The sequence below is a fragment of the Trachymyrmex cornetzi genome, unplaced genomic scaffold (genome assembly GCF_001594075.2).
Source record: "Trachymyrmex cornetzi isolate Tcor2-1 unplaced genomic scaffold, Tcor1.1 scaffold293, whole genome shotgun sequence".
NCBI lineage: Eukaryota > Metazoa > Arthropoda > Insecta > Hymenoptera > Formicidae > Trachymyrmex > Trachymyrmex cornetzi.
Window position 1 is genome coordinate 76,397 of NW_017297618.1, and position 27,094 is coordinate 103,490.

Consider the following 27,094-nt stretch of genomic DNA (forward strand, 5'->3'; position numbering starts at 1 on the left):
CCCCCCCCCCCCCATGCATACGAGAAGAAGCAAAATCGATAAAACTTTCAAGGTATTTGAATAGAAATTGTAATTTTGCAGATTATGTTCAATCACACAACCGATTGCTTCCGCAGCTGGAACACGTGCGTCTAAACTTCTGGCGAACGCATACCGATTATTTCTATCCCGACTCCGTTAAAAGGTCAGGCATCGTCGTCGTGTGTGTGCAACATTCGATCGGCAACATTGTCTCCGTTCTAATCATAGATTCGTTCAAAGATAAAAATTGCCGATTACAAATCACCTGGTTTAACCAGATCGCGGCGGCGAACGCCGCCGTTCGATGATTTCGCATCCGTCACCGTCGAGTCTTTTTCCGCTTCGTTCTTTATTTTTTCACCTTCCTTTTGTTTGCGCGAACAGGGTCATCGAACGCGGCAGTCTCGATTCGAATCTAATTACGATCCCGATAATTCCGTCAGCAGGAGGAAATAGTAACTCACCGGAAACCTTCGGGTCAGCTGCCTCCACCTTCATTGCCGCCAGGCTCGCTATTGTCGGCGGTACCTAAAAGAAATACATTACGATGTACAATGCACCGGCGTGCCCAGGGCCGTACGCGAGCGACGGGGACGAAACGAGAGGGGGACCCACCGCCCACGCGGCAGACGCGAGATGTTTCCGTAAAATCTATCGTACAAAAGACTGGCTATTCCGCGAACTAATCGCGTTATGGCCTTAGGCTTGTTCGTAATGGCCGCTTAATATCCTTCGTTAACCCTACTGCTACCGAGTAATGAAATTACCCCGGGGCATATCTGCCACACGGCATTTCAATTTTGAGTAACTAACTTTTACATCGACGTGCTGTACATTCGATTCTTCCATTTATGAAACGATTCTACATTTCGAACGTTTCAGCAGATATTAAAATTAAAATCAAGAGAGGAAATGAAAGCCTCATTCGGGCAAAGCGGATCTTCGTATCTAAAAGAAGAAATTTTATTATTGCAATATTAATAACACGCCAATAATTTATTATTTCAGTTTACATGTCAAAAAGGAACTAGATTTACGGTTTTATTTAACCACACACTATTCGTCCATATTTTACAATTACTGGCTAGCTACTCTCAATATATTGCTTTTATCTAAATTTGAAAATACTTCTTATCCTACATATTAGAACCTTTTTAATTTTGGTGCCTAATAATGTTTTTCCGTAAAAAAATTTTGAGTACCAAAGCTTTGATTCGCTTTGATCCGCTTTGATCAAAGATTTTCACGTCTTCGCTTATTTTATATTATTTATGTCGGTCGATTTCCACTTATTATTTCGATTATTTTGTTATTTATATCGGTTAATTTTCCACTTATTATTGTTTAAAATCAAGAAACTTAAAAAAGGACAGACACTACTCGGGGAAGAAACATCGAGGGAAGAAACGACACTTGTCGGAAGCCCCATCGTGGTTCAAATTATTCGCGAATGCTGTACGATTTCTGAAGCCTTAGCTGAGATCTGATCCAACGATGTCATGAATTTATGAACCGGTTACTACATCGTCGTCTATCTACTTCTGTCGTTCTCTCTCCTCTTTCATTAACGTTGAATTTTCTGTTCGTCTTGAAAATTATCCACGATTCTATTTATTCTTCGAATTAAACGGAGCAAACAAAGAGGCTTCTTGTTATTGAAACTTGAAGAAACTTTATCTCAGTAAGTAAATTTATCGAAAGATTTAAATTACTTTTTATTTATAAATATTACATATAAATGTATTCTATTACGCTACGACGCGTCATTGCATTATCATTCGATGAGATTCTTCGTACCGATCTGTGAACTTCACTCCTAACAAGAAGCAACCTCGTACGCGCCCGATCGAGCGCGCGCCGGAACAATCGATTAATTCCGTCGAATCTAATAGAACTCGCCTCACGTACGTGACCATTGCGTTCCATCAATTCTGCAATCTCTAATCGAACATTTATATTCCTCGTTCATAATTATCGACGACCTTCCGTGCCTAATATTATGGATTGCAGCGTATCGCGCATAATAACGTCGAACGATCGAGAGGACGGTCGGGAAAATCTTTTTACACGTCCCGTCATGATTCTGGAGAGAGAAAAGCAGAATAAAAGAGATACGTTTATAATCGCGATATATATTCTAAATTAATTCACTTATCGCGAATGAAAAAATTCGCATGAAGAAAACGCGGACGCGAGGAAACAAATGGAAAATAATGTGCATCACGATGTACATAATGCGGATGTGTGCATCAGGGCTCGGCGGAGGGGGAAAGGCAGAGGGCGAAGAAAGAGAAAAAGATCGGAATGGGACAGAGGTGGGGCGAGAAGAGTAGCGACGAGAAAGAAGAAGAGAATCGCAGAGGAGAGATAAAGAGGGAAGAGAAGAGAGTATGGGTAACGATAAGAGAAAGAAAGACGACGATAAAAGATGAAAGGAGAGAGGGGGACATCGCCGATGAAGGAAAAGGTGGAGGAGGAGAAGGAGAAGAAGGACGAGGAAGAGTAGAAGCAAGAGAGAGAGAAGAGAGGTAGAGAGAGGGGTGTGCGAGAGAGTATAGAGGTATATGAGAAAACAATAGAGCTGATTTGCAAACAATAGAATAACGTTAAGACTCGAGTATTATACGCCGTTGTTACTTCTTGTGCCATAACGCCGGAGAGCATATGCCCATTAATATTCAAAGGCGAAAATAATGTAAACGACACGACAAAAATCGGGGGAATAATTTCAATTCTCCCTGTATGGGATTCCACGGCAGCGATCCCATAGCTGGATCGTCCGTACAGCTTAGTGTCTTCTCTTTGGTATCCCAGCTTATGTTTCGCAGATATTTGTACTGCAAAATCATATTAATCGTAATGTAATGAGAATATAATAATATTAAATTTTCTATTGTCTCAAAATTTGTTCGTCTTAATTTGTGATAATAAATAAGATATATTTCTAAAATAATATTTCTATACTTTATGATATGCTTGGATACATAAAACAAATTTGATAAAATATCTCCAAATTCATTGAGTACAAAATGTGTATACAGAAAGAGTATGTTATAATTTTATTGTAAAATATTTTGTTCTTTTATCTATCAAGAATACGAAATTTTTCAAGAAAGCGAGTCGTGGAAATAAATAATTCAATGAAAAACAGAAAACTCAAAGATATTCAACAAGCGAATGATCACCAAGCGACAAAGTCTCTATCGACTTTTATTACGACGTATCATAACCGATTGTTCGTCGCTTACGATTCTAGGAAGCGCTGAATTATTCTAGCACACTTAGCTCCCGTTGGTAACTTTATGATCCGACAGCGAGTCGGATGAGTCATCGCGTATTGTTTTTGGATATAGCCCGCGGTTGTCTGGCTTTTGACGAAATACCTAGCGGCGATTCAACGCTACTTGAAATCTTTAATACACTCGATAATTGTCGACATTTGCACCTTTGTCGAATTCCTCGTAATAATGATCTTTAGAATCGGTACGATTGTGAAAGTTGCTGTTTCAGATTTTAAATGACATCTTCGCAAGCGCTCGAGATTCTAGTTTACCATATCGGCTAAAGTGTAATGAACTCTGGGTTGAAATCAAAGTAAAATAATTATATTATTACACTGAAAAAACATTCTGGTTGTAACAACAATTAGAAGTACAACAATTATCGTATGATCAAAATTCTGACATCGTAATTGAATTTCTAGTTATTTCGACTAGAATGTTCGATAAATTATCTATAAATATACGATCTGTACCTTTCTGATTGAATTTACCAGAATTTTAGTTAATACAAGATTTTTCTTCCAGTGTAGATTTCTCGAAGGAAAAACTTACCCTGGAATCCTCGGACTCTTCCCGCCTGACATTTTGAAAGAGCACGCTGCCCATCTGAGCCTGCAAATTCTGCTGCAGCAGCTGCGCCAATTGAGGATTCTGCGACAAGATCGCTGGGTTTTGTTGTAGCAGTTGCGCCAACGCCGGATTCTGCACCAGTATTTGACTCAATGGTGAATTAGTCACGGCATGTACGGGATGTTGCTGCTGCTGCTCCTGCGATTGGTGCTGCTGCGATTGCTGTTGCTGCTGCTGCTGCAGATTCGGCGAGTTTGCGTTTGATGTTTGACAGGATTGCGATAGATTGCTAAGAGATGGGATCGCACGTTGCGGACTTTGCGGGGTATGCGGAGGCGTAGGTGGACTTCCTGGTGCCATCGACGAAGCGTCTTTCTCCTCCTTTACCTTCATTTTTCCTACGAGAAAAAGGAAAGAAATTTTTCAACATCGTCTATGAAAAGAATTTTTAATATTCGAAATAGATGATAAATTTAAAAAAGAAAGAAATTGCAGAAACCGAGTCAGTGCGTGGATTCAATGGTTTCGTAATCGATGACGAAGCCGTTTTTCAATAATGATATACGACTTCTTTCTCGAGAAATCCAAGGTGCGTAATATATATTATTGGAGTTAACTGAGAAGTAGGAAAAAGAGCTATCTGAATGTTGACAAATTAACGTTATTAATGTATTTATCATTCTTCGTGAGGTTTAACGAGAGCAGCGGAATATCTCGAGCGATCATAAAATAGTTAACTTTGGCTTCTCTATCGGAGCCAACTTTAATAAATGCGTTTTCCAAGCCGACTGCAAAGCGAATCAAGTAAAAACGATAGAAACTCATGGACTGTTATTTATTGAATAACAACTCACAATGACAAGTGAAATTCATGCATATCTGCACGATAAAAGGAGACTCGTATAAGTCTCTTAAATTAAACGAACGCGAAAACTTTGCGTTGTAGAAATGCTCAAGTCTCGATAAGAAGCGTTATAAAATTGTAAGCTATCGGCCGGAAATGATCCATTCGGACCAATTCATGATTATTAAATCGATTACCATTTTTAATTATTGTTAGAGAGGTTGTTGTTCCGCGTGTATTATTTCAATGAAAAATAATTTCAAGGCTGAATAGATTAAAACAAAGGAAATAAAAATGAGCCAAGCTGGTTGCTTACAATTATATTATAATTTAAATGTGTAACAATCGCAAATGTATCGACTTGTAATAAGATCGTTTTTAGTATGCTAATAAAAATACAAAATAATATACAAAATAAATGATTTGGAAATAGCACGCAAAGGTCAACAGTTAAAAAGATGGATTCATTATTAAATTGTCACGAAATAAAACTACGTATATGAATCGTATGATAAGTCTGAGAATCTTAAAGCTTAGCTCATTAATATATTTTTGTTTCCTTTGTATTAAAGTATTTCGATTAACAAAAGAAAAAGGAATAAATGGAATAAAATAATATTGTTCCGCCACTCTGCTTTGAATAATTTAAATCTTATTTACATACCTATTTAAAAAATTCCAAATATTCTAGAGTTCTGATCTTTGCCAGTATCCTGGCGAGACTGATTCCTCGCGCGATTATTTTCTTTCATAATTTCAGAAAGACTTTACAGAGGGGTGACAGGCTTACGGATTGGTCCAAAAATATAACAAGTTGGGAAGAGGCGGTGAAATCCATGGGGATGTGCGGTTGGTCCAAAGCAGTAATAGGGAGAGACCGCGGGGGGAATTTTTTCTTGAGTTCGAAGTCGTGAAATTGAGACGTCTCAATTCTAAAAGCCACGTAATCGACTGCTTGCAGGTACATCTGCTCTCAACTATTCTATACATGTGGGAAAGAGCATAAAAAAGTTCGTATAATAGTACTCGACATCCTATCGAATAACTTCCGTTTATCAATCAATCTTTGTAGTTTTTAATAAAATAAATTTTACTGTGTATACACATATACATACACACAACCGATCTTGTTTGTACTCCTTCCTTCCTTCTTACTTGCTCTATCTCATTTTTTAAATAACTCGGACAATCTCCATTTGCTATCAAAGAATTGGAAACAGTATAAGGGCACTAGGAGTCAGGCGTAGAAGACGTCGCGCAAATAATACACCTATGAAGCGTGACTTCTTTATTCACTAAACGCGCTTACATGTTTCAGCTCACTTTTGAGCCTTCTTCAGAGCAAACACAAACTAACATATATAAACTAAAAATTATCCTGTCATGGTGCTCCCCTACATCGAGAATTCATAGGTGTATTATTTGCGCGACGTCTTCTGCGCCTGACTCCTAATGCCCTTAGTCTTTCCAATTCTTTGAAATAAATTTAGTTTGTTAAAATTTTTTTGAATGTGATAATTATAATTTAATAGGTTACTTTTTGCACAAAAATAAAGTATTATAAATAAAATAAAAACCCCCGAAAAATGTTTAACAATTTTTAATTTAAAAAAATATGTAAACAATAGAAAAAATAAAATTTTAATCGCAAACAACTCGATAATTCTATGGCATACAGGTAAAGTTTGTTTTCAGGATTTTTACCCTGTGGATATAATCTGCGGACACCAGGTAGATAGGATGCGTTTTATTCGCGCAAGTAAATCCTGAGAATAGACGAGAAATAAGGAAAATGAGAGACGAGCATGATAGGAGTAGACTTAGATTCGGGAAAGGGCTTAAAGATCCTTTCATTGAAAATGAAACTCCGGGAGCCCCCTGGAACGCCTTTCCCAAAGGTTAGATCGATGACGTCTACTAAAATTACCCCTTGGATCTCTTTTTTTTTTCAATTTATGCTTCCTCGTTTCTCGCGGTTAAATCTTTCTTTCATTCTTTTACGCGCTTCCCTTTCTTTTTTCGCTAAACGTACGAAGTGCTTTGTATCACGATGGTTCGCTTACCATCGACAGGATGTTTGTCAATCAATGAAAAATGACTAACCCTTATAATACAGATTTCCGCGAAAAAACAAAACAACTATTGTGGGAAAATATTTGTGCAAATATATATTGACAAGATGTTTATCAGCATCAATATCATTAAATTACTCGTTAATTTAATTTGTGATATTACTATCCCAGTTTTAGTTAAAGATTAAAGATCGGAAATGATTTCGACATGTTCTTTACAGAACATGTATGTAAAGATACATGTATTGTATATATAGATTCACACCGAAATATTATTTAAAAGTAAAATTAATAAATTAGTTGAGTAGTGTATTTAGCGGTCAAATGTCTATTTATTCTCATATTGGCAACATTTAAAATGTTCAGATTATCAATTTTAGTTCCATATCAAATATCGTGGTTAAATGTAGAATTTTGTTCTTATGATTAATACGGGATTATAATTAATAAAAACGTATAACGCAGGAGGGCCATCATAAATAGCGCAAAAAGATCCGACGCTCGTTCTGGTCTTAAATGAATTCTCATCCTCGCGAGGGAGATTCTTGAAGAATCGCATGCATATACGCGTTTCTCTGTATCTTGCTCGCGGCCGAGTCCTTAAATTGACTCGATTTTTAAGGCCCAGTCTGGAGAAGGTACCGCGCCGCGGGGATCCTATGTTTCGCTTCCTCCGGAGACGTTCTCCCTTTCGTCTTTGCTCCAAATCGTCTCGCACAGCGGCGAGTCATGCTCCATCGATACACAACCGCAGCAAAAAAACGTGTTGCAGCGAGTCATCTTTCCAAGATTCCTCGTTTATAAAACACTGTGCGAAACACAATGAGCTGCGATGCAGGAATAAAAATAATTCAATTACTCGTGAGAAGATTTAAACGTTAAGGTTCGTAAAATAAAAGCAGAAAGAAAGAGATTAAGAGAAAAGAATCAATTATTTAAAAAAAATACCTTTTAAAAAATTCGTAAAACTGACGGTTTTAATTATTTACATAGTTTTTCTTCTCACTGAGATTTAATGTCACTTTTATGCGACAAGTTCCGCTCTTTTAATTTCAGGATCAAAGCTTCTAAAATTTCAAAAATTTGCGCTATCATAATGTAATTAGTTGAATATATATCTGCCAAAATCTTCATTTGGAAATTGAACAATATAAACTGAACAAAAGAGATTATTCGGATATATTTGCTCGATGTTCAAATTAGAGACGGCGACTGACATCCGACCCTCTAACCTCGGAAGTTGCGCGAAAAAAAAAAGAAATAGGGAAGAGGGGCCAAGATCTCGCCTTGTATTCTCGAGCCCATTTTTACGAGATACTTAAGCCTTTAAACGGGTGTATCGCTCAGGTCAAATCAGAAAACGGTAGTAAAAAAACGCGCTCTTGGATTTCAAATTTCGCAGGGAAATCGGTTAACCCCCGAAATCAACTGCGACTCTGCCGCGCGAGGGGGATCGCGCGATTTTTCTCAGGGATTAAATCGAGCGTGACCCCCGGAGAGAGATCTAGCGTTTTTTTTTTCTTTTCTTTTCTTGCCCCTCTTCGAGGATTCGCGCAGGTATCTGGCCCGCTACCTGCACGCGTCCATCTCGGAAAGGCCGGAAAAGTGGAAAGAGAAATATCGCAAAGGGGGAGAGAGTGAAAATAGCGCGAGAAGAAAAAAACGGGAGATTACGCGTGGACCCTTGAGTAGGGAAAGAAATACACGCGCGAAGGGATTCCGCGTGCACCTTTTTCCAATTTCGTTTCTATCTCGTCGGCGCCTGACGGACCCTCCGTTCCCTTCCCTTTGGCATGGCATCCCTTAGCCAGACCGCGAGGGTAAGAAACAGGAGTAAAAGCGAGTTAATAGTCGGTAAAACGCCGTTCTTTCTGTGACCCGCAGGGGTTAGGCGTGCCTTCGGGGGTTACACTCTCGTCTTCTTCCTTCACCTCTCTCAACCCTGCGCGAACGGGTAGTTCGCTCTTCTGGGGAGAATCGGAAGGGATACGGTAAAAAGTGGCTGCATCACCAAAGCGAAACACGAGGACACTCCTTTCGTCGAGAAATCTGAGTAATCGTTGTCGTCGGTTTCCTGCGAAAGCTGCGCTTTCGCCGTGGTTAGTCTCGAATTTCTGCGTGAGAACATTGTGAACAGATCAGAGAAGACGGTAGCATCTCAAAATGCATGATGAGATATTCGAAAATTCGAATTGCAGAAAGAGACAGATTTAATATAAAATAAATTAATCTTTTGCAACGGATGTAACTAATTGTAAGTAACGCAGCTACAAACCTATACCTGTAATTGGAAGAATTTCATTAAAATTAATTTTTGATCAATTGGCCCTTACTGATTTGATTTACATTTTTGTATCTCGGTGGAGCTAAGGCTTGGGATCTATTACTAAAAAATGGAATTTGCAAAAAATTTTGCAAAATCTTGCAGAAGGATAAACGAACGAACGCTTCTAGAAATAAGTGTATACATATTTACAAAGTTCAGTTTAAAATTAAATTAGGATAGATTCGGGATAAATTCGTGATTAGTACATTTAAGAACTGAAGACGCGCAGAAATGTGTGTAGTATTAAACGCTTAAACAGTCCTTTTAATTATTTACATTGATAGATTCTTCATTTAAATTTTGTAATGTTTAACGCGACAGTGGTCGATATCATTATAAATATTGCACAGCTTTTTATCATGCGTATAAAATCTGCCAGAACAGAGGCCATAAAAGATATTTTCAACTACGATAGATTAAAACAATTGTTTTTTTAATGACAACGATGCCATCTCCAAAAGATTGATAATGAAATAATATAGTCGAGGAAACATTTAATCGTGCGATTTTTAACCCGATCCCTCCTGCGCGCGTGACACACCATGTTACGTAAATTCGGTATTTCAAACACGAAAGTGAGATTACCGCGACAGGCCGACGGGTTCGGCTTTCTTGTTTCTCGCCAGAATCGAATTTCGAGCGCTTCGTCGTCGTGTAACGAAACACGGGCGCGTTCAGAGCTTCGCGTTACGCGTGCCTAACTACATACGTGGTTGGACTCGTTAACGGAAGTAAGCTGCCGTTCATAAGGAATTCCAAATCGAGCAACGGATATGCCGTCGATCCATCGAGCGGTCGATGTGCCTAATCGAGGAGAATTCTAAGGGAAAGCCGAGTTTATGCACGTATCTCTATGATAAATCGCCGATTCCTTCGGCTCATCGTAATCGTGAACGATATATCGACCGCAGTGAATGCACCCACGTCATTAGAGAGCTCTCGACTCGAGCCAATCTCGCGCCTTCCTCGAGAATGAGGGAATCAAATGGATATACGTGCAAAAGCAAAACGAGAGTTAACAAATTCGACGAATCAACTTTCGGGGAACACTTGAGGCGGCGATTTATATCGCGAAACGGGTAGATATTTTCAGATTTATCACGAACCACCTCGTAACACGAATGGAAATTGATGCGCGTCGTTCCGATATTTTATCGCGACTGCCTTCGCTCCTGCTTGAAAGCGGGAATCTCATGTGGGCGCAACCGGGTGTAACGTTTCCAAATTTTAATATTTAACATCTCGGGAACGAGCGGATTGGGGGATCTGCATGGCCCAGCCGCGAGATAAAGAACGCAGAGAGAGAGAGAGAGAGAGAGAGAGAGAGAGAGAGAGAGAGAGAGAGAGAGAGAGAGAAGAGAGAGAGAGAGAGAGAGCCCCGCGGGGTCCATTTTTAACACCTAACAGAAGTCGAGATGCCCAGTCGTGATTAGCCTTCTCCCTGGGACCGATGGGCCGAGGCATTATCCGGTGAGAAATTGGCGGCCGTTCGTTTCTTTGTTCCAGGCGATTTTTTATTGACTCAAATTCCGGAAAAAAAGAAGGAGAGGGCGGTAGAAGGGTGGTTGGACATCGAGTATCGGAGACGAGATGGTTTTAGGATCCCGCGGTGCTACGTGTGGGAGGCAACTAAGTGGATAAACGAGAGAGAAAAGAGTGAAGGATGGAAAAAGAGATCAAGGAGAAAGAAAGATGAAATGTTAAGATGGAAAGGAAAGGGAGAATAAGCGCGGGGGCAGGAGTCCACCTGAGGGGAGTGCGGGGCCTGAGGGAGGAGGGACGCGGGAAGGGGAGGAAGAAAAAAGGGCCAGAGAACAACTGGTCGCGGCCGAACGCCAGAGCTGCGCTCATTTTTTCTCGTGGCCGAACCCGAAAACCCTTTTATGCCCACCCAAGATTAATTATCCTCCATACTCGAAAAATGAAACTGGCCGCGAACAAAGGAACGCCGCGCGCGCTACTCGGCGGTCCTCACGCGCGCGCGGTCAGCCTCCGTCGTCCGATCGCTGTTCATTCGCGCCTGATTCGACGAACAGTGCAATGAGATAATTCTCCATACGTGAGAAACATACATGCGAGTATTTATAGTGAAAATTCAACTTGGGTCTAATAATTAACATTTGAATCAACCTTTTGCATTGAACTAATTGAAACATGGAATTCTAAAGGATTCTTCATTAATCATATTAGAAAATTAGGTACCGATAAAATGAGTTAATTTTCACATATAATGTAGCTCACAACGTAGTAAACATAAGATTATGGCTTAATAATTGATTTTGAGCTGTGGTGTACCAAAGGGATAAAGTTGTGCTCACAGAGAACCTTTGATACACGATAGCTCAAAAACTATTAACTGCTTTGTCTATGATATCTTTTATTTACCGCGTTTCTCGCAGAACACAAACTAACAGTAACATTATATCAATATTATAATTTCTCACTCAACAATATAAATGTAATATAACACATGGTATACATAACAGAGTATGAAATTATAACATTGTGTAACATTACTGTTTGTTGGTTCTGCGAATAATGTGGTAAACGACAGATGTCATAGACATAGCTTTCGTATACAATAAGCTACATTATATATAAAAACTAATTTATTTCACCGAGACTTAATTTTCCATTTAATTAGTGTGGAGTCCATTTAATGAATATCGAATGCAATCTACGCTGTAAAAGAATAAGATTGAAAAAAATGGACTGTAATAATATACATATATATCAAATATAATTGTCCCAATCGATATGCGCAGACGTGCGCTTTGTCGCGCACATCTTCGAACGGTCAGTAGAGAATTATCATGACAATAAAAAGAAAATGACACTCCAGCACATTCCGCAATTTTCTATAATGGAGCGAGCTCGAAACTCCGCGCATCGACAAGGGAACAAGAGGTTGGGGCTCGAGAGGGGGAGCGGAGGGGGAGCGGAGCAGAATCTCGTTAGACTGAAAAAATTCCACGGCACAGATTTGAATATCGCATAATGTCGAATTAATGCCGGAAATTCGACTCGACGGGGCCCCTCCCGACGCGCGGTAATGGGGGCCCTCTGAAATTTTGTAGCGACCCCCATAAAGCGATTTCGCGTATGGAAAACGTGTCGAGGCAATGAGCCCTTCTCCCCACCATTGCAGACCGTCTGTGCTGCCAGCGGGGCCTTACGATGTAGAAACCCTAATAATTCCCTGACAGTGGCCTTTAGTCTCGCCGTTTTTGCTCGTGCTCTGAGTTTACGATTTTCTCTCTCGTTTGGATGGATGAGACGAGAAGGAAATACCTTCTCTGATTGTCCAACACATATGCAAATCAGTCGGAATTAATCGCTGTAGCCTGATGGTATCGTGATGCATTGCTGCTTTGCTGCTTGATTACGTGCATCTTTAAGAGAGACAAAAAAGAATAACGGATTTTATTTTTACGTTTCGTCATATTAACTTCAATATTTCTCGACGCTGTACTTGAAAAACGTTGGGAGGACATAAGATAAATAAAAGTATAAAGAATAATTCCACTTATATATTATATGAAAATAATTTCTCATTTTTATTCGCATTTACAGATCGGTGAGTTTTGTCCCTCTCTGTCTTTTTCTAGAGCAACCGGGGGCCACAGCGGGGAGAGAAAGGAGTACTCCACGCGTTCCTCTTATTTTATCCGAGGTCGGGTCCCATCGCGCGTCCTTTCTTTTTGCTTGACATAATTTAAAATTTATGAGTTCGAGAATCGGTTATGTGCTGCCATTCTCTCCTTCTCATTCTCTTTCTCTCTCTTGTTCTTCATAAATTCCATCTTCATCGTCTTCTCGATCGCGAAACCTCGTTTTCTGACTAATGCCGTGGAGCCTCGTTGCGCAGCAGAATTTAAATATTAAGATTAGATGATCATAACGCTTTTTCTGCAAACTATTTTCTTGTGTGTGTCTTTCGTCTCTCTACATTACGCACATTAGACAATTCCCCATGAGAGATGTTTTTATAAAGTACACAAGTTTAAAAATGTTCCGTTGACATTCTTCATTTCGTTGTATTTACACGTGAGGAAGATTCTTGTTGAATATAAAGATCGTAACGTTCCTCCTTGTCATCAACGTAAAGTAGGACACGTCGCACGTAATTGGCGCTACGTCCGTCATATTTAACCGGCGTGTCTTTAATGGTTTCTCACTTCCGACCTTTCGCGACTCGCGCATCTAGATCCTTTATATATTTAACGAGGGAATGTAATAATCCCGCGCGAAAAATCTACAATCTTTGAAATTAACTAAGAAAGAAAAGAAGCTAAACAAAAGATGATAGAAAGAGAAAGAGAGAGAGAGAGAGAGAGAGAGAGAGAGGGGAAGAGAAAGAGGAGACAGAAAGCGTCATGAATTGAGACAAGTTCCCTCAAGCGCTTAAACAGTGATACAAAGTTTGCTAATGTGTGATAATACTTGATGATTTGAAAAACGTGATAATATTGTATGTTACATATAGAGAAATAATGTTACATACAAAGAGAGAGAGAGAGAGAGAGAGAGAAGTAGAAGTTCATTAAGATCGCCAATGCCACAGGCACCGTATTAGGTTGGACAAACTGGTTTTCGCGGATCTTTTCTCTCGCCTGCCTCATCCAACGCATCGGGCTCGGATAAAAGGCTCCTGAGATTCGGCATGGCCCTTAACCCTTTATTTGGCAAAGTCGCCCTGGAGCAATGCGATTTCTCTAAACCCTTCGTAAGAGTCGGCAATATTTTGCTCGCTACATATACGTGTTTGTTTGTGCCCATTGTGAAAAAAATTCTTTTGTATTTCACCTAATCTTATTATTATGTATTATAAAAAAAAGTTGAAATCTGTATACTATTTTATTTTAGATTTAAAGAGATTTAAGCAATGAAAAATATTCAAATTGAAATAGATAGAAACAGTTGATGATTCGAGGCTATTAAGACAATAACAATGACTATGTTGAACGGAGAGGTATTGATTTAAATATAAACGATCTCCAATTCGTTCGCCGCAGCGATCGATTCTAAAGTCGACTTGTAGGCCGTTAATTTGGCAATTGGCTGTAATAAATACTTGGCAGAGAGACATGACGAACTTTTGCACGACTGCCAAACAAATATCGGTGATGAGCGAATTGATTGACGGAGAAACAAACAAAAAGCTGAAAGAAGAAAAAGAGATACGTTGTCGAGAATGCATGTTGGAATAATTGTGAAATGCAGGGCTGATGGCGTTTCTTTCTTGGACTGTACCAGCCATGTGTTTTCGGGTATCTGTACTCCCACGAGATAATCTGCTCTTATTTTCTCGTTTGTTCGTCACAGTCTTTTCACGAGCAGAACTCCTCTCAAGATGCTCTGAAATCAAAGAAATATCCAACGCAAAGGGTGCGAAGGGTTATTGACGCCCTCTCGTGTCCTCGAGATTCCCGTCACGGATTTCTCACAGACAAATGTACTTTACCTCCGCTTTCTTTCATCTTGTTCACGATTCGTCCAATCTGGATTGTTGCGTGGATAATTAAGATCAAATTGAACTCGTGTAATTGCAAATGTATTTAATACGTACGGTCAGAGATAATTAATAAGCATTTTTAATTGTAACAAATAAAACCTATTTGAGAGTTCGTGAAACCAATCGGAGAAGCGAAGAGGGCAACGTCACGTTGGTCGTGAAAAGGAAGAAGACGACAGCCACGACGAAGACGATGACGACGACAACAGCAACGACGAAGGAGATCCTCCTCGGCTAGGAATGCCTCCTGATGGATTGGTCATCCGTGATTAATTTGACAAGCTGACTTTCTGGTTTTCGGAGACTGACAAGGGGCCCACGAGGTCTCAGCGCCCGTGAGGCCTAATGGGCCTTCTCGACCACGATGCAGCCTTCTCTTTCTCTCTCCTTCCCTTTTTCTTTCTCTGGCTTTCCCTATCTTAACGCACGCATCGACGAAACTGAGAGATGGGAGTGTTTGAAAAATTAATCAAGCTCACGGAGTCTCCGTGGAAATACTAATGGAAGGTCGCCCTTTTCATTCGATTATTGACACCGCGAGCGAGGAGAGCAAAGAAGTGCCGCGAATAAGGGGGCAAAACAAGAATCCTCTTTTAGTCATCTTTGAAATAATAATTTTGACATACAATCGATTTAGTCATCTTTGAAATAATAATTTTGACATACAATCGAATAATTTCGGAAAAATTTAAAGAACAAGTTAATCGCGTGCATATAATATTAAAATAAATGACTGTGTAATTTGGGTTTCAAAAATTAAAATACCAAATATGTTCTTTAAAATTAAAATATGTAAATTTTTAGCGATGATTAATCACATTAATCCTCCCAAGCTGACGTCAAAATCTGTAACACAGTTACTGACGCTAAGTCTGCGAGATCCATTTAATTTATGTTGACTAAAAGGCAACTTAATTAATTTAAAAAAAAAATGACATAACTCGTATAAAAAATATGTGTATATGTGAATATCAAGTAGTATCTTAATAACAATTTAAATTTGCATATGTAACATAAAGAATATAATTGAATGAAATTAACAGACTCACGTCAGCTTCATAATTAATTATATCAAATCATAAAAATGAGTGTAATTAAATTTCTTTTTTTTTTTTTTAATAAAGATGCTTAAATTGAGTAAAAAATATTAAAAATCGCGGACTCATAAGAGGAAAGCGGATTTTCACAAACACGGAGTTTCTCTGAAGTTCGAGTATAACGAAGGCTAATCCAGGGAATATGCGCGCGCGAAACCGGTACTCGTAAAGATAAAATTATCGAGGATGCGGTGAGACGACGAAGTGTCCGCTGGATCCCAATCCATTGATTCGACGAGAACTACTTGTTGCCGGCGTTGCGTCGGCGAGGATGGCACAAAGAGACGGTCGTAAAAGTCGCACCTCGGTACGGCGTGAGTAGATGCACGGAGAAATAAAGTAATAAAGCGATCGCTGCACTTACACCGCGATATTCTTTGTGCTGGGTCATACTATCGAGGAAAGCAATATTTCGAAAAAGAGGACGTACCTAAAAGCACTTGGCGCTATTTATGTTAAAAATGTCGCGAAAATTTTATCAAGTAGCACAATTTTCAGTTACCTACACGAAAACAATAATCGTATATATAATAATAAAATTAACAAGATATACTTAAGTAAATTTTGATGAAAGTAATAGAATTTCTGGTTATTATAATTAAAGAATTTGATATTTTAATCAAAGTTATGTTATTACCAGAATTCATGCAATCAAATGTGTCTGATTCCAATAACTAGAATGCCAAGTTTGTCTAATTATTTAAATCAAAATTATGGATCGTTCATATTTCATCAAATAATCTATAATAGTTATTATAATATAAGATATATTTTAGACTAATAATAATTCAACCAATTTTTTTTCAGTGTGTGATAAATATTACAATTCATTAAATATCATTAATTATAACACAGGTTATTTGGAGCACATATATTTAATATTTTCCGTTATATTGATATGCATTGTGTCTCTCTTTTAATTTACAATTAAATTAAAATGTAAAATTTAGTAGGCTACATATATGTATACACTATATACATATATACATTTTTGTTCATTTCTTTTTGCTAGGTCAAATATTTGTCTTTAAATAGTTTATCATTTTACAATTCCACGCATATTTATATTAGAAGAGTGAAACGTTAGATAATTTATTTATTAAAGACCACCGATAAGAGAATGATAATTAAGATACCGTTGAAAAGCGTAATGTTGTATGGTGTTTGTCGTCGGTTTGTTCGGAGTGTCTATAAGAAAGAAAGAGGAACGCACTCGAGATAGTTACGCGTTAAACAGCAATAGCATAAGAAGAAGAAGCGAGTTCCGGGTTGACAGTCGTTGGACGAGGACGAGAAACACGGGAAACGGCGAGAGATCGACGTAGAGCTGGAATTAAACAAATAATCTTCGGCGAGCGGGGAATCCGTTAAGGCACGAAAGTACGGTCGGTAAAAGGAACCTATTGAATTCTAAATTTAAACGAATGTCCAAGTGTCAGCGAACTGACGGGCAAAATAAACAAGATGCCGCAAGGAGTAGAGGAAAAAGAATAAGCAGGAGGACGCTCGCGGAGAATGAACGAGAATGGGAAAGGATTTCACAGAAGATGTATAATATCCTAATCTGATTTTTCTGTTTTTTGGTGTTAGTTCTACCAAAGAATAAAATCGCAAATTCATCACGTTTTCAATTAAAAGGTTTCTCATCAAAATCAAATAATACTCATTTCTATTAGTGTAGATTAATTTGAACCTCGGTTTTATTTATTCTTTTTCCTTTTCTCATTCTTAGAACTAGAAAAAGATAAAAAATAAGTTAAATCAAGGTTAAATAAAAATGTTAATTTACATTGATAGAAATGAACATTCATTTTTTTATTAACCTGGATTATGACGCCAAATCGTTCTTTGTCAGTAACGTCACATCGTGAACAATTTTGTTTTAACAAGAATCAAGCAAAAAAAACAGAAAATATAAGCAATGATAAGTGAGAAATAAGACCGTCATATGAATAAATCAACTAAGTAAGAATAAGAATCAACTATGATTAAAGTTAGGTGCTGGAATAATAATTCTATCTGCAATTTAAATATAAGAGGAAAATATCAGTTTAATATTTGTAAAAAATATTTTTGTTAAGAGTATTTTGTAAAATTTTGTAAATAAGAAGGGAACGAATTATTGATTTGTTATTTAAATTATATTTCCTTCTTCACTTTTATTATTGTCATAAAACAGGATTAATGTAAAGTATTATGGGATAAACAGACAGTAAATATGAGATTTTCATGAATCAAACAAGTTCAGAAATTTATTATAATGGATCCTCGAAATATTAATTAAAACCTAAATTTTTGTCTTTATATCTATTATACGGGATGTTTTCAAATTCGCGCCTGTGAAGTACAAGACGTGATAATTTATGCTAAGATAAAATTTTTTTTTTAACGAAATTGCACCCGATAAATAATTTTTGCGCTCATTTGTTGACTTCAACCTGCTCTCCTGCAAAAACTACTTATCGGACGCAATTTTGCTAAAGGAAAAAATTGTTTTTTGTGCTAAAACAAACGACTTTGTCCTGTAGTAAAATTACATTCGATAAATAATTTTTGCGTTTACTCGTACAACTTTAACCTGCTCTCCTGCAAAAATTACTTGTCAGACGCAAAAGGAAAAAATTGTTTCTTTTTAAAGTATGACGTCTTGTACTTCGCGGGCGCGAATTTGAAAACACTCTGTATACATATATCCGGAAAGAAATTACATTTATACAATAAACAATTTGAAAATGAATAGTTTTTGCATTTAGTTTTCTCTAGAGACATGTTTTATTTTTATTTAAAAAAAAATCTCTTTAATTTTTAATCAGTCTTTTTATTTTTTGAATATAAACTATTTTAAACTAATTACAAAAATATTATTACAAAAATATCCTTTATCACAATAACATTTTATCGGCAACGATCCGAGATGATTTCGCAAGAACATCCAGCCTCGCGGATAATAACTGCTCATAATCGGCGGTTTAACTTGATTACCGTTCTATGCTTTCCTACTCGTCGATGCCTCCGTGTTAAAGTTCATCGATACGTCAATTTATAATCACGGAGAAAAATTCTGAATCTTCACAAATAATCGACTCATGACGCAGACAAGCTCGTTAACGATTCCAATTGCGATGATGCCGATCGTTGTAAAAAAAAAAAAAAAAGACAGAAGTTCGAGAGATACATAGAAACGTCGCAAACGCAGGCTACTGCAAGGACTGTACCGCGTCCAACATCAATAGAACGTCCCCCTCTTGCCACCGCTCTCTGACTCAGAACTTAATTGGAGAACAAAAAAGCTGAGGAGATCCAATTGACCCGGAAGCGGACATCAACGTCACACAACTACAACGAGATAGTTGTATAAATGATAGTAGAAAAATTCGAGTTTTCAAGGAAATTAATCGTGGGGGGAAGATGAAAATTCAAATAACCATCGATTCGCTCGTTTTCTTATGCAAATGACATCAGCATTCCAGTGCTTTCGCAGAACGTTAATCTAAGCTTTACTCTTTGACGTCGCGAAAAAATTTCAGCCGGGGAAAATACCGGCTATGAAATATATCCGAGGATGAACGAGAAGAGTGCGAGAAAAAAAAAATGGAAAACGAGAAAAGGGAGAAGGACGCGATCAAGGGAGAGACGAGGTATTGACGACGGATATGATGATGATGAAAAACGAGGCACTTTCGAGGATCGATAGAGAAAACGCGACTCGTTGCGGAGCCGCGTAAAAGAGGGAAAGATAAAGAGAGGTGGAGGACGAGAATAGGGCCCCGCGGGGTTTCAGGGGAGCTCATCGCCGTGACAGCACGTGTGTAGCAGAAGCGAACTCGGGGCCCCAGTTCGGTCCGTGGCTCGTAAAGCCTTTCATAAAAGCTTTCATAAAACGTTTCACGATCTCGTCGCACCGAGGGAATTCAGCGACGATCAACGTCTCGCAAGATTCGTCGATCTTTCTCTGCACCTTCTTCTTCTTCTTCTTCCTCCAATCTGCGCTTAGCAGAAAATATTCTCCGCCAAATGCGAGATATACATTTCGCCCATTATCGTGAATATCTGATAAAACAGGAAATTGTGAAAAACATTGCCATCCGTAGCATAAATCATTTAGAAAGCTTAAGAATAAGAATAAAAGTCTAAGGTAACAGCTAACGTAACCTGTTTTTCTGGTACTATTTTCCTTTTCTTACTCTTTTCCCCGTTTTCTACTTGCATAAATTTCATCGAAATACATCACAAATTCTCGATTCAACGACTGGATTCGACCACCAGAGATCCTTAATGTCTCTCGTCAACCAAGAAGGGGGCTCTTTGTCCGTATTCAAGAAGGAAGCTCCGATTTCGATCTCGCAACGATTCGTCCTCGGGGACCATCATATCTAACTCATATATACGTGCCCGAGCGAGGTACATAAAAGCTCGTAACCAGGCTGATCCAGATCCCCCCGCCGCTCCCCTTTCTTTAATACCATCGATTCGCTGTTCCATTCCTACCAACGTCTCGAATTAAACCCGGCTAGTAGATACGATAGATTCGTTGAATAGCAGCCGAGTTAGCTGGCTTTTTGAATCCGGCGTTTCTTAACGAAGGGTTCGCAGCGGCTGAACTTTCCTCTCAGACTAGAAGAAGGTTCGCTTTTCGAAACGGAATCTTTTCGTCTCGAGAATTCTTTTTTTTAAAGAGATTTGTAACGTGCGACGAGAGATAGAGATTTAGAAACAACTGGAGAATTTTGGACTCTAGAATTCTTTTTCTTTTTTTTTTCTTAGAACACGCGTGTGTCTTTTCAAGTAGATAATCATCCGCTATAACGTCGATTACTTTTTAAAGCCTCGGTAAATTGAACGACTATCTATACGTGGAGAGAAAGAGATGGCCCCGTCGATCGGTTGGTCCAAGCCGATTTCGAACATGGAGCGGATTTTCTCGCCCGACGGGTGGGATTCGATGATCATTCTTCCGACTCAGCGCTGCGGACGGATATCGTTAAAAAACGTAATCGAGCTGGGGAGGAATCGTGTGCTATCAGTTAATGAATCTGGCCCCGTGCGACGGAACGACGCCCGGGGGCCCGGGGGGGCCCCGGGGAGGAGGCCCTGTCTCGAGAGTCTCCGCGGGCCCTGACAATGGCGAGGCGTCCAACGAATTTCGAAAAGGACAAAAATAAAAAATGATCCTGCGTGCTCGCGCTCACGTTCGCGCGAGAGAGGAAGTGGACGGAGAAAGAGGAAAAGAGTTCTCCTTCTCCCTCCTTCTTCTATCTGCTCCTTCCAGCGTCTGCTGCGTGCCTGCCCGTTGTCCGTCCGACTGTCCGTCTTCTCTTTTCATCCTTACTACCTTTTATCCGGGTGGAATGATTAATGGGTTCACGGAGGCATCGCGGTATCCTCCCTCTTCACCTCTCATCGGACCCCACCCTTCGATCCTACTGAAGTACTCCATCTCTCTCTCTTCCACTCGGCGGCACATAGGTGAGTTTTCTGCTTTTCTTCGCGCAAGATTATTGCTCCCCCGCTCGCTCAGCATGGCGATTGTACGACACTGATACACATCTTTTCTGCCCTCGTTGTATTACATTAATATCGCGGCGCCATGAAATGGAGCGATTAACCGAACGAAAAGTCTGACAGAGAATTAATCTAATATTTGATAGATCCCCAACAGATCGTAACAAAAGTTTGAAAACATAGGATATAGGTCGTGTGCGCAGAAAGAAAATTATTATAATAAAGTATCTAAAAATTTAGATAGATACAAATCTGAAAATAATTCTGTTGGATCGTCAAAATAATTACGTATGAAATTCCCCTTACAAAAATTTAATATTGGAAGGAAGTGATATCAATTGCTTATATTTTTGAGTATTGAAAGGATTATTGTTCAGTGCTTTTAATATTCAAAATAAATATTTCTAGTAATATAAATTAGATTTCTGTAAAGATCAAGCGTGACGAACAATTCTACAAAAAGTTTAGGACATTCTAGCAACTAGCTGTAACTAGATTAATTTAGAAGTTCAGATCTGTTCAAGTTTTTAAATACTTCAGCACAAAACCGTTCTATCTGAATGAGCATAAATTGACTTTTAACTAGTACGAAGAAAAGAGAAGCGTGATCAATATAATCGTGTCATGGGTGTTCCTGGACGTTAATATACTCTTGTAGAGTATTTTATTTCATCAGAATAAACGCGATATGATATGGCAGTGTACTCTAAGAGAAACAAATACGCAACATATTTGTTTGTCAGATCGTCAAGGCGAGGTTCGAATGAGGTTCTTCTAAGAACCGTCCTTCCCTTTTTTGTCGTTGTCTAATGCGTCACTGCTAAGATGATACTTTAAGATCTTTTACATGATAAATTACGCAAAATTTTTTTGTATCAATCGCGACGATACGTAGCACCGTAAAATATCCCGGCTTTTGTTCCTCGTCACCTGCACGTAGGTGGCAACTAGTTGGAGGACGCGACGGTAAGAAACGAGTGGAAACTCTTCACCTCGGCCTTTGTTCGTAAACATAAGATTGTAACAAACTTTACATTATTCCCATAATATATTTCAAGTTTGTTTGGAAATGTCTATGTAGTATTGGATTATTCTTATTAAGAATCATATATTCATATTGTTACAGCTATCGTCAAAAAAAATCACTGGATCGAAATGAATAAATTAATTTGTGATTCTATTAGCATTCTGTACGTATGGTTCTATCAGCATTCCATTCTTCATTTATATTATAATCAAAGTTCCGGGATACGCATATCGAAAACTATTTTCGTCAAGCAAATAATGTGCGTGTGTGTGTGTGTAAGAGAGAGAAAGAGCACATGAGTTAAAGCGGACTTGAGAATTCTGGACCGCAGGGAATTCTCGAGAGCGTCAACCCACGCTGGTCGCCGCGTGCAACGGGAAACGATGACGCTGGCTGATCTCGAAGGCATCCATCGATCGCGGGTCGGCGGTCGACGCTTAGCGCACAGTCGGGACCGACCGACTTTATGAGTTATAAGTCGGCCATCTTGCGAGAGCCATCACATATTCACGTGCGCACATATGCGATGCACCGGCAATATGTAAGTGCCACATTCTGTTCTGGTGCACGTACAGTCCCGGCCGAAAGCCGCCGGCTCTTCATACGAGCTCCCCCATCCTCATGCGAGCACACATATCGCGAGAAGTGCATTCGTTTATCGCGATTCCGGCTGACGTAACCGCCACTGCTCGGCAAAGGCTTCTAATTCACGTTGTATCGAACGATGATCGCGGCTACCAGCGCGGCGCGAGATCAGCGGATTCCCGACAAATCGCCGGAAGAATATACGCCCATGTGTTTGTCGCCATTTCGTTTTTTTTTTCTTCGGAGTAAATTCAATGTAATTTGGTCTATTAGCAGTCTGAGCAGCAGTATTGCCGATTAGAGCTCTATATTTATAAGAGTAGCGCAAATGTCATGTCTGACCTAATAACTGTATCGTATTAAGGAATTACTAAACGCTCATTGGACAATAGACCAATTAGAGAAATGGAGATCGAAATTAGCCAATAGGAAAACGTAGAGGGAAAGCAACCAATAAGAAATTGATTGTCAACATGCTTCAGATAAAAGCGAAAGATGCGCTACTTTTTTTTATCAATATAGAGCTCTATAACTGATGTCTCACTTTTTGAGGAATCGTATCCAATATTGTAATTGTTATTATGAATGTTCTCAGATATGCTAATTTATACTTTTTTCACACCTCAATAATGAGCAACAGTTTGATAATAATAATAATTATCAAAAACGCGATGACAGTGTTTGGAATTTCGTCGATCGATAACTCTGGCGGCAAGTGAGGCACGGAATTAATACCCGGGCAAACCCGATCGCGAATGTCGACCAGTTGCGCCCAATGATCAATCCTACAGCAATCTCGAATTTGCCAATTCATGCATTCTGATCCATCTAACAATTTCGTCGGATCAATGTGGACGATTTTAACAACGCTATTCGATAATGATTTTAATAAACATCCAGAATCATAATACTGATTTTAATTAGAGTAATAATATGATGGCGTTTAAAATAATCCTTGCAAAATGTTTAAAAATTGCTGCATTATATTTTATGCATTGAGATTGTATGGATTACTTTATTCGATCGAATATAAATCGCTGAATTTTGGAGGTCACTTACCTTGAGCTTGCTGGCCAACGTTTGGGTTGAGGAACGTGGGCGGCAGTTGCCTGCTGACCGATTTCGCCAGTTCGCCTCCCGCCAGCCCATAAATTGCCAGAAGTTCTTGCATCGTTGACTCTGCGTACTCCCTCATGCCCTCGAAGGGCTTCCGCTCTTCGATCTCGACTTCACCATCGACATCGTTGCCCCGCTCATCTTCGAATTGGATATCCTGATCGTCCAAGCGAGACGATTCCGCATCCAAGACGCCGCTCCCACTTCTATCCGATGAATCGGAGTTTGGGCTTCTCGCCTGGATACATTCGAGAATAAACGTCTTGTGTTAAGAATGTGTCATGTATCAAAGCATTATCAAAAATACATATAAAAATTTCGTAAATTATTATTATTATTATGTCTAATATTTGTGTAAAATTGTGTTTTGTAATACTTATTTGCGAATTTGATGAGAAAGTAGCATTACGAATTAAATCAAATTTTTTAAATATATTAATAAAACTCTAATAAATATTTGTGCAAACGTTCATTTGTACTCATTTACTCATTTAAAAGTTATTTATTTAAAACTACAGCAGAACACCTTCATTGCGTTGCATAAACCATTAAAGGTCCTCTACATACAAGTCGTAGAGGGTCGTGGAGATTAAAGTCATAGGAAACTGACCAATCCTTATATTTAATTGTGATTGGTTAGTTTCCTACGACTTAAGACTCTACGACCGGCTACAACTTCTATGTAGAGGACCCTTTATAAGCCAAATTATTTGTTTTGTTCCTTGCAGTTGATTTCAGGACGTATTAATGACGAAAATTTTTTAGCTGATATTGGTTATTTTATCTGATTTTTTGGTTGATACTTTTAGCTGATATTGTACAACCAATCAATATGCTTAAATAAATGAATCAGAAAGCAAGAATCAGTTGATCGCAACTTACTTCTGTACCGGGGGAGTAAAACTTCTGCGACCTGAGCTGCTCGAGGATGAACTTATGCCTGAGAGAATCCGCGCTATCGTCGTCGGCCTCGGAGGACGGCGGTCTCGTGGTGACCGAGAGGTCCATCGGACTGGCCTCGTTGTTGTTTAGTCTCTGCTTCGATCTCTCATCGGCCGGCAACAACATCGTTTTCCTCTCGTACTCGAGGATCTCGCTGGAACTCTCCTCAACGACCTCCGGTTCGTCGTCGTCTCTCTCGGATTCGTCGGATATCTCTGCCATCCGGCTGCTTATGGGCTTGAAGTTTTTCCGCTTGTTCCGCGGCTTGCTCTGGATGCTGCTGGTGATCTGCAACTGGGCCTGGGCCTCGTACTGGGAGTCGCTGTCCTGATCGGCGGCGCCCCGTCGGGTCGTCGCGTAGTTGTAGACCGAGTCGGAAAGCATCTCCGCTGATGAAAGATGAAATTCACTCGATCGCTGTCTTGTTTGGATAAGTCGCTATAATCCTATCGTTCCATTTCTCAACCGACTAATGCTAATGGCATGTGCGCAAGAACCGAGCGAGTCTGATCTCAAGCTGTTTTTCGCCTCATTTTTACATCCGTCAGTCTCTCAAATAAACTCCGGTATGTCGGACGAGAATAAAGACAATCTGGATGAGCAATGTATCTCGGTACTTACATTACGAAGGTAGAGGCGACAATAGTCACTAATTTCGCATAACGAATGCCTCGGCGTTTCAAGGCGATGCCGCGTAGCGCGTTTCTCGCTTCGTTTCTCATATCGCAGTTAATAGATATCAACTTTTAGCGTCAATTACAATCCCGCGAACTCGGACGCTAAGCGCACGATTCTTCTCGGAACATCGATGGTGCGACGTATAAACGATAGTTCCATAAAATTAATACTGCGATTCGTATACTTGCAATACGGCATTTAAGTTACTTTCACTTGTTAGACGCAAATGATCGGTCTGTGATTCATGTAGAATTATTTCTTAGTGCAAATGTAGAAAATCGTTGGTTATGACAATAATAACATAGTAACGGATTCTCACCCGAGCAACCCGAGCTCGATATTCCAAATGAGGAAGATACATTCGTGACTGTTGTCTAGATTATTATTATTATTATTAAAGTTATTAAAACTTCTAATGCTTTGATGACTTTTAAGCACCTCATGATAAAAAGATAAATTTATTACTATTATAATGTATTTCACGTAGAACGAATCCATACGAGAAAGATACATTCGTGCAAATATTGCTCAAACTCTTAATGTTTTGATGACTTTTTAAAGCACCTCGTGATAAATATAAGAAATTTATTATTATATGAGTAGCCGATATATAAAAATTGCTATATCCAAAAATTTTAAAAATGAGATACTTGAATCCTTTAGCTCCTTGGTTACGAATTGAATGTTTTAAAAATGTGATAAAACAATTATAAACTCTATAAAATCAAGGAAAAAAAAGTAAATCTAATTATAAAAGAAGGTATATTTCCCATTCTTACTAGTCTCTTGCAAGTGCAGTTACAATCATCAATCATATTTGATAAAAATAATAAACACTTTGTATCAAAATTTAATAAAATCTTTCCTCCAGCTGCAAAACCGGTCAAGTGCACTTTAATAAATAGAAATTGTATTTTTCATGCTATATTATACACGTTATTAACTAAAACTAAAATAAATTTTTCTTAATTAAAAAAAAAATGATTTCGTTGATAGTTTGAATGAGAAAAATTATACAAGTTTTTCGCTATTGCAAAAAAAAATGTCAAGTGGAGATAACAACTTTTGCCAATGGGCTACTAATATATTTCGTGTAGAACGAATCTAGCATCTAATTGGCTCGAGAACGCAAAGTGTTTTACCGGGGCCATATGGGCTGGTTACGGCGGACATCTCGAACCTCGCGAACCAGCCGGCTTCTCACCGCATCCTGGAACAAAATGCAAAATAATATTCAATTCGAATTCCGGTCAGCCTAACGGGCGGATCTGCTTCTCACTCGTTCCGTTCTGATATGTGAGAATGATCTGCGAGGAGTGGCACTGCTTTCTGACGCGTACAGATATTATACCTTCGGACAAAAGGGAATCATCGCTGTAAGAATCAATTTCGATTCATTACGAGGTAATTCCCGGCCGCGAAATGCGCGATCAATTTAGTCGCGAATAAAGTCGACTTGTTCCCGAGTCTCGACAATACACTCGCCGACGATGTTTTCGAGTCTGTACTAGACTCAAG

The 27,094-nt window shown here is 39.0% G+C and overlaps 1 protein-coding gene across 3 annotated transcripts in view; it reads right to left on the reverse strand.

Moving 5' to 3' along the window:
• Positions 1-27,094, reverse strand: part of LOC108762310 (zinc finger protein castor homolog 1) — a 99,331-nt gene that overhangs the window by 32,203 nt on the left and 40,034 nt on the right. For 2 of the 3 annotated variants that reach the window (XM_018509254.1, XM_018509252.1), the window contains exons 2-6: positions 26,719-26,786; positions 24,839-25,287; positions 23,900-24,194; positions 3,855-4,270; positions 486-549 (exon numbers count right to left, since the gene is read on the reverse strand). In XM_018509254.1, the coding sequence (XP_018364756.1) occupies positions 486-549; positions 3,855-4,270; positions 23,900-24,194; positions 24,839-25,287; positions 26,719-26,749 (1,255 nt within the window). In that variant the 5' untranslated portion in view covers positions 26,750-26,786. The remainder of the gene's footprint in view (positions 1-485; positions 550-3,854; positions 4,271-23,899; positions 24,195-24,838; positions 25,288-26,718; positions 26,787-27,094) is intronic. The other variant, XM_018509253.1, reaches the window with a different exon arrangement.